Consider the following 13899-nt stretch of genomic DNA (forward strand, 5'->3'; position numbering starts at 1 on the left):
AAACCCATAAATATAGGCTCATAGATCTATTTCCCCATCCTCATATATTTGTATATGTACATGTCTTTATCTAGAGCTCTATAAATACCCTTTGCCTCCCAGCTCTTTCCTCTATTTCCATTGATTCGAGGACCTTCCTCTTTTGCATTCCCCTGTACTTTACCCAGCATGATGCCCTTTTCCAAGGACTAGTGTCTCCTGACAATATGTCCAAAGTATGTAAGATGCAGTCTTGCCATCCTTGCCTCACTCACAGTGGAGTGAGTACTCTGGCCATATTTCTTCCAAGACAGATTGGTTTGTCCTTCTGGGGAAAGGATGGAGAGATTAAAAACCACCTTCAGAAGTATATAGACCTAGATGGAGGATATGTTGAAAAACAAAAGCTTCATATTTTGATAGTCTTAGTAAAACTTTTATTTTTACTTATACTCCTGTTGTTAATCATCAGTATCATTGATGGACATTTAGGGTAAGTTCCTGCTAGTCATTTGCTATACTATACCTGAATGAGTATCTTTTTTTTAAATCAGAAAGTTCATGTTTTACAAAAACAGGATAGATTATATCATACATGGATTCACCACTTTGAAACCAAGTCTGAATGAGTATCTTATACATATTTTATCATTTTACACATGTACTAGTAAACTTATAGGGTAGTTCCCATGAGAATGAAGGATGGAGTAAAGGAAATGCTATATTTTAAATTTTCAATAGAAATAATAAAATTATCCTTCATATCAATTATACATGTTTACATTCCTGTGCACTGTGTATGGGAACATTTCTTTCCCTAAACTACTGTTATTAAACTTTTGGGGGCTTGCTAGTCCCTTCTCCTGAAGAATGTTATTGCTGGAGAAGTGAACTTACACACCTTATTGTGTAGTAGGAGCCCACAGTGCCACCCTTGATTGTTTTCTGTGTATGACTGCAGATGTCGCAAACTATAGCCTGTGCCTTTTATTCCCCACCGTTCGTCAACTTGAACCTCTTTCTTTCTTTGCAAGAAGACTGAGTTCTACACGAGGTGCTGGAAGACCTCGGGCAGGGTTACTCTGGGGTCCTGCACAATAGCTGTGCCCCTTCAGTGGGACGTTGGCATTTCCTTCAATGTCAGCAGTCTGGTTGGTGAGAACTGTCTTCATTTTCTCAGGAGATGCAGCAAAGATCTAGCCTTTATTTATTTTTTTCCACTTGGTAATATTTTTACTGAGTATAAATCTTTGAAAAACCATAATAGTAAGTTTTAATTCTTTTTTTAATAGTTTTATCGGCACATAATCCACATATCATACAACTCAATAGTTCAATTATATTAAGAAGAATTCTCCAATCATTATTTTTCATGGTAAAATCACTTTTCAAATGAGTTGTGAAGTCACCATCAGTTCCAGTTCTCCCTTCCTCCTCCCATCTACATTGTTTGCTCCCCCAAACCCTTCACTCTTCCTATCTCCCACCCCCACCCCTATCTCCCCTATAAACCCTTGCATTAGTTATTATCTCTCTGCATCTACTCCTTCTGTGCTTCACAAACTGGAAAAGCCAACAGAAACAAAATTAAGTGATAAGGGTAAAATAATAATAATGCAAAGATAAAAATACAAATAGTGTATAAGAAAGAAAAAACCACCATCAGTATTTAAAAGTTCAGGGAAGAAATTTTTTTCATGGAACAAGCAAGAAATACTTGCATCTAGAACAATTTCAGGTTGGGTCAAGAGGGAGGTCCACTGGCTACATATCAAGTTTGGTGCAGTATAATCACAGTTACAATGATCTCTATCTGATAATAAAACTATTCAAGACCCTTGCCTGCGGCCAGAGGGGATCTGCCAATGCCTTGATCTGACTAGATACTCTGCAGATCGGTTTTATCTTTGAATTCTGTTATTGCCATCTTGAATCACACAAGAGGATGTCCTTCTTCCGTGTGGACTTAGTTGACTACTCACTTAGAATGCTGCTTGTTTGAATACAAGCCTTTAAGACCCCAGACACTGTTCGGATTGATAGCCAGGCACCATCTGCTTTCTTCACCACTCTTTGCTGCAGTACCCGTGTCTTCCGTGATCATTTCATGAAGGTGCGTATCTAGCAGGGCCCTGTTATCAGAACTAGTTTTTCTTGCATTGGGGCTAGAGTTAAGTGGGGGACCCAGAATCTATCTGCTTGTCCCTGGAATATGCATGACTCAGGTTTACTTGGCAGATCTCTTTTGTCAAAATAAAAACTCCATAAGACCAACCACCCCAACAACAACAGAAACAAACCACCCAACAGACAACAAAAAATAAGCAAACAAAAACAAGCAAACTAAAAGCAGAAAACCAAATAGAAACAGAAAAGTAAAACATTGTCAGTCATCCCCCTGGTGTATAAGGTGATTGCACTGGTAACATCAGTTTTTCCAATGACACAGCACCCTGAACACTGTCAGTATGAGGTGTCTATTCCAGTACAGTTCCACTGTTAGCCTCAACCATTCACACATGTGTTAGTCTGGGTACATTAGAGAAACAAATCCACAGAAACTCATGTATAAGAGAGAGTTTTATATAAAGGTTAAGTGCACATCAAGAAAACATCCCAACCCAGTGCTGCCCAAGCCCACAAGTCCAACATTAACCCATATGTCTGACACCAATCTTTTACAAAGTCCTCCTCCATCTCACAAAACACACACTATGACGCCAACTGCAGGAGGAAAGCCGAGTCAGTGAACGTGTAAGCATCTCAGTGCTGGCTGGGGTCTCCACACGGGTGCTCCAGCACCCAGGGCTGCATCGGGGTAGGTCCATGTGGCTTCTTGGATGTCTTGCAGGAAGTGAGCCTTGCCAGCTGAAGTAGGGAACTGGCTAAGGGAGCTGCACCCAGGTCCAACCATCACAAAGCAAGAGACCTGAGAACTAGAAAGGCGAGGCTCACCCGAGCCATTTTTCTCTCCACCCTTCAATTAACCCCACATGTGTTTATCAGCCAGGTTGGCACAACACAGTTCAATCTCCCATTCAATTGAGCTCTGTTTACTCTATGCATGGGGATTGGTGCCAGGGGAAACTTCCTGGATCAGTTCTTCCAAGTTCAGTTCCCTGCCCAACAGATGAAGACCTCCCATGCCGCCCACCAGGTCCAAGGTCATTATGGTGTTTAGTTGATGGCATGGTTCATTGAGGGTTGGGCAGAAGTGTATTTGTAGTGTCTACCCAGGGACGGGAAACCTGGTCCATTGCTGCCCCCATAGGTTCCCTACAATCATTGTTTAGCATCCTTTCCCAATGTGAGGTTACTTCTCACTAACACCCGCCATACTCATCAACAGAACGATCAGTGTCTCCTCCAAAATGTAGATGCTCCTCTGCCCTGGTCTTGGCTGATTTTCCAGCAAGGTTCTCCTTCCATTCCTGTGGAGGCCCATTGATTTGCCCCAGCCTTGTCTCACTGTTGTATAGCCTCAAGTGGATGGTCTCCTCCCATTTACCCCCTCTGGGAGGAGTGACCCCGGACACTGTGAGGGCTCCTCCTTCAAGGTGGCTCTTGTGAGGGGCATAAACGGGAGGTGATGTATGGTTCATCGCCAAGAGGTAGCCTTCTCCCTTTTTGTTCAGGAATTGGTCCCTAAGATTTGTTTAATTGGCATTTCTCCTTATAATAACAGACTCATACAATACTTGTCCTTTTGTAATTGACTTACTTCACTCAGCATATTGGTTTCCAGGTCCTCCCATGTCGTAAGGTATTTCATGCTTTTATCGGTTTTTTAGGTATGCATGGTACTCCATTGTGTGTATGTACTGTAAGTTTATCCATTCTTCTACTCTTAGGCATTTGGGCTGCTTCTAGTTTCTTGCTATTGAGCACTGTGCTGCTAGGAACATGGGAGAGCATTTATCCACTCGTGTCTCATTTCTTTTGGGTATTGCTGGATCACATGGGATTTCAATTTCCAGTTGCTTCAAGTATCGCTATATCGTTTTCCACGGTGGCTGTATGTATTTGCAAGTCCACCAACAGTGTGCACGAGTTCCAGTCTCTCCATTTCCTTGCCAGCATTTGTTGGTTTCCATTTGGGGCTAGCATTGGTGTGCCTTTATTTTTTAAAGAGAAACTTGATGTTAGTTTGGCTTTCATGCTAGAAATGAGCTACTAAAGTAGACCTAAAACTATCACCCTAAAAATATATATATACATATATATTTATTTATATATATATATTGCCCTAAGCTCTTTCAAAATGGAAATATGACTTAAAAATAAACAAACTTAAGAATTGTAAACATATTATGGAAAATATCTCATCTTTATTATCAAAAGAAGCCTGCGATAGATGATTGAATTATTCCCTGTCAGATTGGTTTTCAGTATTTAAGCCTCACAAATTACATCATTCATATTCATATTAACTTTTTTCTTGCCTGTCACTTTTATTGTTAATCTGTTATATTTCCTTCTTTTTATTTTTTTATTTTTATTATTATTATTATTTTTATATATTTCCTTCTTAAGACAACAGCTCATAAGGCTCACATAAATGTTTTCAGCCCGCAATGAGCTTTTATTGAGTACCTGGCCACATCCAACGTAATGCTGTTCTTTTTCTTATTGTGCTATACAGGGCATCGCAGACAAGCTGGTCCTCTTAGACTTCTCGGAAGGCACTAAAGGAGGGATGATGGACCTTGACATCTTCAGCTTGCCTAATGTGGAGATAAGCAAAGGTCTGCTAGTCTACTAAACTTGAAAGATGCTTATCTTGTTTGCTCTTGATTTTGAGTCCTACATTTTTTAAAAAATTGTTTTAAAAAGCTATCTAGCCCAACAGTTGCCAATTTAATATTGTATGTATGTGATTTAGTAACATCAGCTACATTAATCATGTTGTGTAACCATCACCCATACCTGTTACTATATTTTCCATCATCGCAACCCAAAACTCAAATCTTCCTACCTTAACAAGATTGAGTCTGACAATTTTACCACTTAAAAGCACCTAAAGTTCATCTTGTCCATATCCCTCTTATTATAGATTGGGAAACTCAGGCTTAAATAAGTTAAGTGACTTGCCAGGGTTATACAGAGATTATAATTGATTATATTAACAAGAATCAAATGTTGCAATAACATTTGAATTGGTCAGGAGTTTGTCTCTGATTTATACATACTTTAATATGAACTTTTTTTCTCTGATTGTTTCCTTTCTTATAATGTATTCGTTAAAATCACTAGTTCTACAATTAAGTAGTCCAGGTGGCCCAGTGGGTTACATGTTGGGCTGCTAACCTCAAGGTTGGCAGTTCAAAGCTACCAGCTGCTCCATGGGAGAACAATGAGGCTATCCACTCCCTGTAAATATTTATAGCCTCGGATGCCCATAGGGACCAGTTCTGCTCTGTCCTATAAGGCTACTGTGAGTTAGAATTGACTTGAAGGCAACCGGATTGGTTTTGAGTTGGTTTGGTTTGATTTTAGAGTTGGACAGAGGTTTGTGCCCTAGCTCTACCACTTTTTAGTTCTGTGGCATTTCTCAGGCTCTGGAGTCTCTTAAACTTCAATTTCTTACCTATAAGATGGGAATAATGCACACCTCTGAGTATATAGCAAAGTGATAAACCAAGGTTGTGTTAGGCTGGGTTGTCTACAGAAACAGAACCAGTGAGACTCATATAAGAGGTAGAACTCTATTGCAAGAAGTAAGTTCATATTTAGAAGGCATCGCAGCCCAGTCCAACGTAAGTCCATGGGTCTGATGCGAGTCAGAGCCCTCTTCAGACTCATGTAGCTGCAGGTGCTGGAGGCAAGCACAAGTCCCAGCACCCAGTGGTTCTCTTTTAAAGAGGCCACACTTCCCAGAAGGTGTCATCAGTCTGTGATCTGAGTGACATATTGGCTCCATCCTACACTTTGATACAAATTCAAGTTGACATAAAGTCTACCAGAAAGATCTCTTAAAAGTTGCATTGCTTTCACTTAAAATATATTGCTAATAAATTCTCAGAAAAACAAAAAGGTTTTGTATCATTAAAATATTGTTTCTAAAAAAAAAATATATATATATATATATATTGTTTCTATCCTTTTCATTTTTAAAACCTTTGCATATAATTTACAATTATATAAATATTTTAGCATATATGTGTATGCGTGTGTACATGCACACAGAGACCATATTTAGGGGTACAGGCTTTTAAAATATTTTACTCACAGGGTTGGATAGTCAAAACTTCTGATATGCCCTTCAATTAGAGAATGCGTATTTCCCAAATCCTTTCTCCCAGGTTATAGCTATGATCAGATTGTGTTAAAATTATTTGGCCTTCTTTTACCTCTATGTTTCTTGAATAAAATTATTGAGATATATATATATGTTTTTTATAAATCAATTTATTGGGGCTCATAAAATTCAAAAATTATTGAGATATTTTGTGGTCTCACAAGCTCAAATGTATTAACAGTGGATCAAAAAAGCTGAAATTATACCTAAGAAAATTGGTTGTCATTTCTCAAAAGAAGATACATAAATGTCTATTAAGTACAGGAGAATGTGTTCAACATCATTAGTCTAATTAGGGAAGTGCAAATTAAAATTACAATGAGATAGATACCACTTCATACCTACTAGAGTGCTAATATCGACAACAAGATCAAACAAAAGCAACAGTGACGATGTTCTGGAAAGGCTGTGGAGAAATTGGAACCCTCATTCAAGGTGGTGGGAAGCAGGCATTTCTTCTAAAAGTTCTAAAAGTTCAACTGCTCTCATATCTCCCAGCAATGCTCCTACTTCAGAAAGCAGAGAGGCTTGAAAGCAGGGATTCAGATAGTTGTACACCAATGCTCTTTGCATCATTATTTATAGCAGCCCAAAGGTATAAACCACCTAGGTGTCCATACCAATAGATGACTGGATAAACAAAAGGTAGTATGTCCATACACTAGGACATTATTTAGTTACAAAGATAAATGCAGTTCTGATCCGTACTATGATGTGGATGAGGAATCTTGTAAACATACTGAATTAAGTAAGAAAGATACAAAAGGACAAATATTGTTTGATATCACTTACACAAATATCCAGAATAGTCAAATTAATTAGAAACCAATGTTTATTACCAGGGGCAATGGTGGAGGGGAAAATATTGCTTAAAGAGTATTGAGTTTCTCATTAGAGTGATAAAGTTTTGGAAAGACATAGTAGTGATGATTGGATAACATTGTTATCCACTGATTTGTACACTTAAAAGTGGTTAAAATTGCAAAATTTAGATTATACAAAGGTCTTCAAAAAGTGTGTGGAAAAAATTCAGTTTTTTGTGTGTGAACTTCTGAAATCCCCTGGCATGTATATTTTAACAAGAAAAGAAAAACCGGTTGTAATGGTTGCAGTAAGCTTTTGCATCCCTGAGACTGCGATGCAGTCGTTTTTCTTTTCTGGAAAGAGTATGATATTGCTCTAATGATTCTTCTGTGAGTCTCCGATCGAGGATACCTTGGGGAGCTGGATATTCTCTTGTGCCGATCATTTCCAGGTACTGAAATTCCCCAGGGATGTCTTCCCTCTTCCAAATCACTTTAGGAGACTCTTTAGTGCATGGACCCTAGAGGTTGTGGGGCCATCCAGGACCTGAGGAAATTGGTTCTTCCTGTGTGGCTCATTAACCAGCTATAAGTACTCTTCACATAACTGAGAGAATAAGAGTAGAATCTCCAGAGTAGTCGGCTAGCACATGTTGCTTGGTGCCTAGGAGCGACTGTGTAATTGGCTTTGATTATTGACTGAATGTACAAAGTCTTAGGACTTTGTGTCTCCATTGTTAATTGTGGTATTGTATCTTCCCGGTAGCATTTGACTGCTATACATGAAGTCATTAAAAATACTATGTTCACTAATGTCTCATACTATCTACTCTGGCATGAGGGTCTTCAAGGCTGTTATGTTGCTATGGATCGAAGTTGCCTTGTTGGCAGGGAATTTGGTTTGATTTGGATTTTATGGCCTGAAGGAGCACTGATCGTACAGTGGGTTAAGTATTGGGCTGGTAAGTCAATGGTTCAAACCCACCAGCTGCTCCACAGGAGAAAAATTGGTCATTTTTCATAAATATTTACACCTTTGTAAAACAAGTAAGCAGTTCTGTACTGTTCTGTAGGTTTGCTCTGAGTCTAAAATGACTTGCCAATAGTAGGTCTGGTGTTTGATTTTTAGGGCATGAAGAAGTTTATTGATAATTCTGAGAAATAAAGCCCATTTGGAAACTAATAAATGACCTAGCATGACAGGCATAAATTATTGCAACTGGTCATCTTAGAGATGTACCTTGCTCCATTTGGATTTTTCAAAATAACTCATTAAAACATTTTTGAAAAAAGAAATAACTTTTTTGAGAGGATAGGCATCTGTTCACATAAGCATGCAACTACACACACACACACAGTGATGCTTGTACATGATTAGGCTAAATTAGGAGGATAGTAAGAAATGAGAATAGTTGCTTAAGCAGTAGAGACATGGGGTCTACTAGAACACAAATTTCCTCCACTTAATAGTATTTTTTCCTCTGTATTACGGTGAAATACCATAATATAAAATGTACAATTCTTGACAGCACTGTAACGATGGCGTACAACCATAGCTACTCTCTAATCCCAGAATGGTGACATCTCCCCTAAAGAAAGCTGCATACCGTTCAACGGTCACTCCCCATTAGCCACGGACTTGCCGCAGAGCGTAGCTGTGACACACTGGGCTGTAAGCAATGTCGTTATAAAACAGCCCAGTGTGTGAGCTTGAGGATCCCAGGACTGCATCTCAGGTTGTTGTGAGGTGCCATTGAATCAGGTCGAGCTCACAGTGACTTTATACACAACACAATGAACCAATGGCCGGTCCTGTGCCATCTTCACAGTTGTTCCTGAACTTGAACTTTATAGACCAGCTCTTTAAAAAGTTGTCCAAGTTGAGTACTTGAAGGTCCCTATGAAAGCAGAACTTAAAACCAAGGCTTCGGTGTTTAGACTTGGTTACAAACAAACCAAAATAGTATAACTGTCAAGTCATCTTATTCCCTCTGAAGTATTTATCCTTCATGAATAAGACCGAACAGACATTGCTGCTGTGCTTGGGGAGGGTAAAGTACAAAAGCCCTGACTCCCAGCATTCAGTGCCCTTCGCCCACTGCTCCTGATGACCTCAGAGTCATTTCAAAGGCTGCAGGACTGCACTCACAGTGTGAAAATCGTCTCTATGTTGACAGGTGCTCATTCTGTCCACAGCATGTCACCCTGCCTTCACACAAACAGAAACTAAGGAGGGAGTTGTGCGGTTTGAAAAAAACCAAACAACTCTAACTCAGGTGCTATTTGCCTGAAAACATGATATATTCCCTTAGAAAATTACAAATGCCATACAAGCAGGAAGTCCTCGTGTGCGGATTCTAGATCCTGTCATTTGGTTAGCTTTATTGCTGTCTCTCCCCTTTGAATGCACCCTTGCTCTTTATCCCCCTTTCTGGAGGCAAACCTCAGCCGCTTCCCTGTTTCTTGTGGTGAGAAGATTAATCTGGGGACAAATATGCCTAAAAGTCCTGTTCTTATAGAAAAGACCTATGTCATGAACTAAAACCTACATCTTTTTTTTTTAAACCTACATCTTGAGCTCAGACTATTTCTTTTTATTCATTAGATATGTCTGCCTCTGCTCATTCCAAGGTGGTGATCCTCACAGTGAATTCTCTGGGTAATTCTCAGTCTTACCTTGATGTGGTGCAGAGCAACGTGGATATGTTCAGAGCCCTTGTCCCAGCTCTGGGACATTATAGTCAACACAGTGTCCTGCTTGTCGCATCTCAGCCAGGTAAGTCTTTATTTTAAGGTAATGTGTTGGCCTAGCGCATCAGTAGAATTGCCACTACTGATGGAACTCATGATAGATTGTAGAGGGATAGCTAGAGCGTATCCAGTTAAATTGCTCTTATAATAAAATGGTATTTTTACATGCTGGCAACCAAATACTTCAAATGTTTTTTGTAACATGATACATTCCAGGTTGTCAGCCATGTTTTTCTTCGTGGGAAATGGTGAAAACACCCGGGAGAAAGAGGCAGTGGTTTACATGAAAGACCTTTTGCTGACTCTGAAATATAACATTTAGTGAGTGTGATAATGGGCATTTTAACGATTTTTTAGCTTAAAAATTGCTTTGGAACTATGCTACTTAAAACAGAAATACTTTGAAAGAGGTGGTACTGGATCTAATTTGGTGAGCAAACTTTTGGTATGTGCCCAGTATATATTTAGAGAATGAGATGCATTGTATTAATTTTTCTATAGTAATTGATTCTGAGACACTGGTCTCTTCAATTCCTGGCCTCCTTTTGGCATATAAGAAAAAACTAATTACATTTTTGCTCAATATAGAGGGATATATTACATAGCCATATTTACATTTAAAGATAGAAATTCAGCTTGCTAAGAATTTGACAATAAGAATTTGGTCGATGAGTGAAACTACTGTTCTCTAACCTTCCATACCTTGTTTTCAACTTTCTTAGGGAATTCCCTATTTCTTAGTCCTAATATTTTATGTTTAAACAGTATTATATAAAAATCATACTGAAACCTACTGAGTACTTTTAACCTATATAAAAAAATTTCTGCCTTACAGTATATCTTGCATTTAAGAAGAGTATTTATACTTATTAACATGATAAAATATTTTGAGGAGGGCAGAGGGGAGGAGGAAAATGAGCTGATAAGAAGGGCTCAAGTACAAAGAAAATGTTTGAAAATGATGGCAACATATGTACAAATGTGCTTGACACGATGGATGTATGGATTGTGATAAGAGCTGTATGAGTCCCCCCAAAATGATTGAAAAACAACAACTAATTATAAATATTTTGCTTGTGAGCTTAGGGTAGAAGTATATGAAAAATAATCTTTTTTTCAACTTGCATGCAACTGCTTAGTGGAAATCATGACCTATGTGACATGGAAGCTGAGCGCATTTCCTGAAAAGCGAGTGATTGGAACTGGATGTAATCTGGAGTCACAGAGATTACAATACATTGTGACCAACGTTTTGAAAGCACCGACTTCGGGCAAAGAAGAAGTGTGGGTTATTGGTGAGCAAGGAGAAGACAAAGGTGAGAAACAGATTTCTATTATCTTGAGAACCTAAGTCACCAGTAATCGTGGCCTTTGGAATCCCGGGAGCCAGAGTGGTGGTCCTTCGTTAGCTTCTGTTCCACGTTAGGTGCTTTCTTACTACCGGAGCGAAGGGAGATTAGGGCTGTATTTGGAGACTCCCTCGGTGCCAACAAAAGGAACTTACTGGTTTTATCAGAGGATGCCAGCAAAAGTTTTCAAAATGAATGTTTTAGGAAGAAGGCTGGGTTCATATGTTAAAGCAGGCATGAACACCATGTAACTCTTGGCAGGCCATGTCTTACAAATGGACTTCTTCCAATGTCACTCTCCTGTGCTTGCTTCTCCGTAAGTTTCAGATTGGGTAGGTTGCTTTTCAAAACTGGCACCTTGTTGTGTTTCCTAACTTTGCCATTATGAATATGTAGCATTTGTATATTTATTAAGACTATTACGTTAATAAAACATTAAACCTGTGCAAATCTACACTGACCATATTGAAAGATTAGTGCCAGAAAGAGTCAGGCTATAGAATAAACACAAAACCTGATCCTGTGACTGAGGAGAAATACTTTTCAAGCCTCAAATTTGACTCCTTGTCACTAAATGCTAATCAATAGGACCCTCGAAAGTGGCAGGAAACAAGAAGTTGTAGCAGATTTATTGGAAGAAGGAATGTCTAGGACATCAAGGAAATTCAAGATCCTACATTTTATTCACTACCGCCAGCCACGTTCTGACCCATGTTGATCTCTTGGTTGCCTGGCTTTCTGTAGCTCTCCCAGTTAGCTACCTCTTTCCTCTCTAGCCCGCCCTGTTAAAGGCGCCAGACTTGTAATATTTGCCAAAGTTTACTAGTTGCTTTCATTTATCAACTCGGTCTTCCTAAAACATACTCACTTTTCAAAACTTTCACTGATTTCCTCTGGTAAAATCAAGAAATTCCTTTTGTTGGCACCAAAGGAGCCTCCAAATATAGCCCTAATCTTCCTTTGCTCCTGTAGGTATTAGAGGTGGCTGTGTGTTTCTAGAATTGAAAGATGCCCAGGGGACTATCCTAGGGAACTTTTTGTTCTAGGGAGCCAGCAGTGGATGCAGGGAAGGTAAGAATAATCTGCTTAGGAGTCTCCATCTTTTAGGGTCACAAAGCCCTAGAACTCAGGGCTTGTGCCACTTCACCTCATCCCACAGCTTTCTTCAGCCTCAGAGCCCTTTGACCACTGGGTCCACCTACTTCTTAGAATCCCCTCCTCCCAGCATTTCTGAATCTCATTCTTTAAGGTCTAAGTCAAGTCCCCCATACATTATGGAACTTTCTCTCACCACATCGCTCTACTCGAGTGCTTCCTTTAAGGTAAAAGCAGTGCTCTTTTGGTGGTAATTAACTGCATACTGTCTAATGACATTTCTTTTTTTTTTGCATTGCTTTGTTCTTACAAAATTTGCTTATGTTTGCATAACTTTTCCTTAGTAAAAGTGTAAATTATTAGCTGGCTTTTAGTTGAAAAATGAATCCGTGTGCATTTCAAAACTTATATAGTACCAAAAGATATATAGTGAAAAGTAATTCTCTCCTCTATGCTAGATATCTATTCATAAAAGTAGTCAGAGCTACTAGTTTGTGTAGCCTCCCAGAACTACTCCATGTGTTTGCAAGCGCATACATGACATTTATCATTTTCTACCTTGTCCTTTTACTTACCAGTATGACTTGAAAATGATTACATAATGACTCGAATCTCAGTCATTCTTTTAAACTACTAGGTTGATTTTACTTTATTTTGCCGTCACCTTAATGAGTTAGGATATTTTAGATTATACTATCCACAGTAAATATGTAATAGATACTGAATGAATTAAGAACATTTCAAAATATGGTTACAGTATACTTTTTATTTTTCAATACTTAGAAAATCAAGCATGGTATGACTTGATAAATAACCCCCTTATTCCAACCTAATATACTGAGTAAAGGAAGAATGTAATTGAATAGGATTTTCTTGTTAGCCCTTCAAACATAGTTTGTGTTTGATTAAATGAGCTGTTATCCCAGATGTAGGAATTTAATTCAGAAAATATGTGAGCACTTGCTTTAAGAAGGCTCTCTGCTGCCTGCTGTTGGAGCTATGTAGATGTGTACCAACCAGTCCTGATTTAGGAAGCTCAAAATCTATACACAGGAAGTGACTGTGATAGAAGACAGTATTGACTCACTATGAGAAAAATTCCAGGAAAATAGGGACTATAACATTGCCAGTACCCCCCAAAACTACCTGTATACTGCCTGTTAGCCTGTCTCCCTGCCTCCCATCCAGAGGTAACCATTAGCTGATCACATTTTATCGTATGTGCTACTTGTTTCTTCACTAACTGTAGACAGGGTAGATCTGCCTCTGTGGATTTCCATGACTGCTTCTTGGCGGGAGTAGAATTTCTCCTGCAAAGGGACTGCTGATTTCAAACTGCTGACCTTGTGATTTAGCAACCTCATGCATTAACCACCATGCCAACCAAGTAGGTTCACGTTGCCCTAAACCAGAAGTGGATTAGAGGCTCCCTCTGCTGGCCTCACTGTAGACACCAGTACTCACTGTAACTTCTGTGGAAGCCAATCACTGGTTGCATTTCTTTTCTTTCTCTCTCTTGTTTTTAAATCGTTTTATTAGGGGCTCATACAACTCTTATCACAATCCATACATACATCAATTGTGTAAAGCACATTTGTATATTCATTGCCTTCATCATTCTCAA

General features: G+C 39.0%; 1 protein-coding gene across 2 annotated transcripts in view; it reads left to right on the forward strand.

Annotated features, from left to right (window-relative positions):
- Positions 1–13899, forward strand: part of UEVLD (UEV and lactate/malate dehyrogenase domains) — a 41262-nt gene that overhangs the window by 17102 nt on the left and 10261 nt on the right. The window contains exons 7-9 of one of the 2 annotated variants that reach the window (XM_004711589.2): positions 4622–4724; positions 9686–9856; positions 10971–11147. In XM_004711589.2, the coding sequence (XP_004711646.1) occupies positions 4622–4724; positions 9686–9856; positions 10971–11147 (451 nt within the window). Of the gene's footprint in view, positions 1–4621; positions 4725–9685; positions 9857–10970; positions 11148–13899 lie in introns of those variants that run through there. The other variant, XM_045291029.1, reaches the window with a different exon arrangement.

This window comes from Echinops telfairi, unplaced genomic scaffold (assembly GCF_000313985.2).
Source record: "Echinops telfairi isolate 266 unplaced genomic scaffold, ASM31398v2 ScPeMD7_60;HRSCAF=208, whole genome shotgun sequence".
Classification (NCBI taxonomy): domain Eukaryota; kingdom Metazoa; phylum Chordata; class Mammalia; order Afrosoricida; family Tenrecidae; genus Echinops; species Echinops telfairi.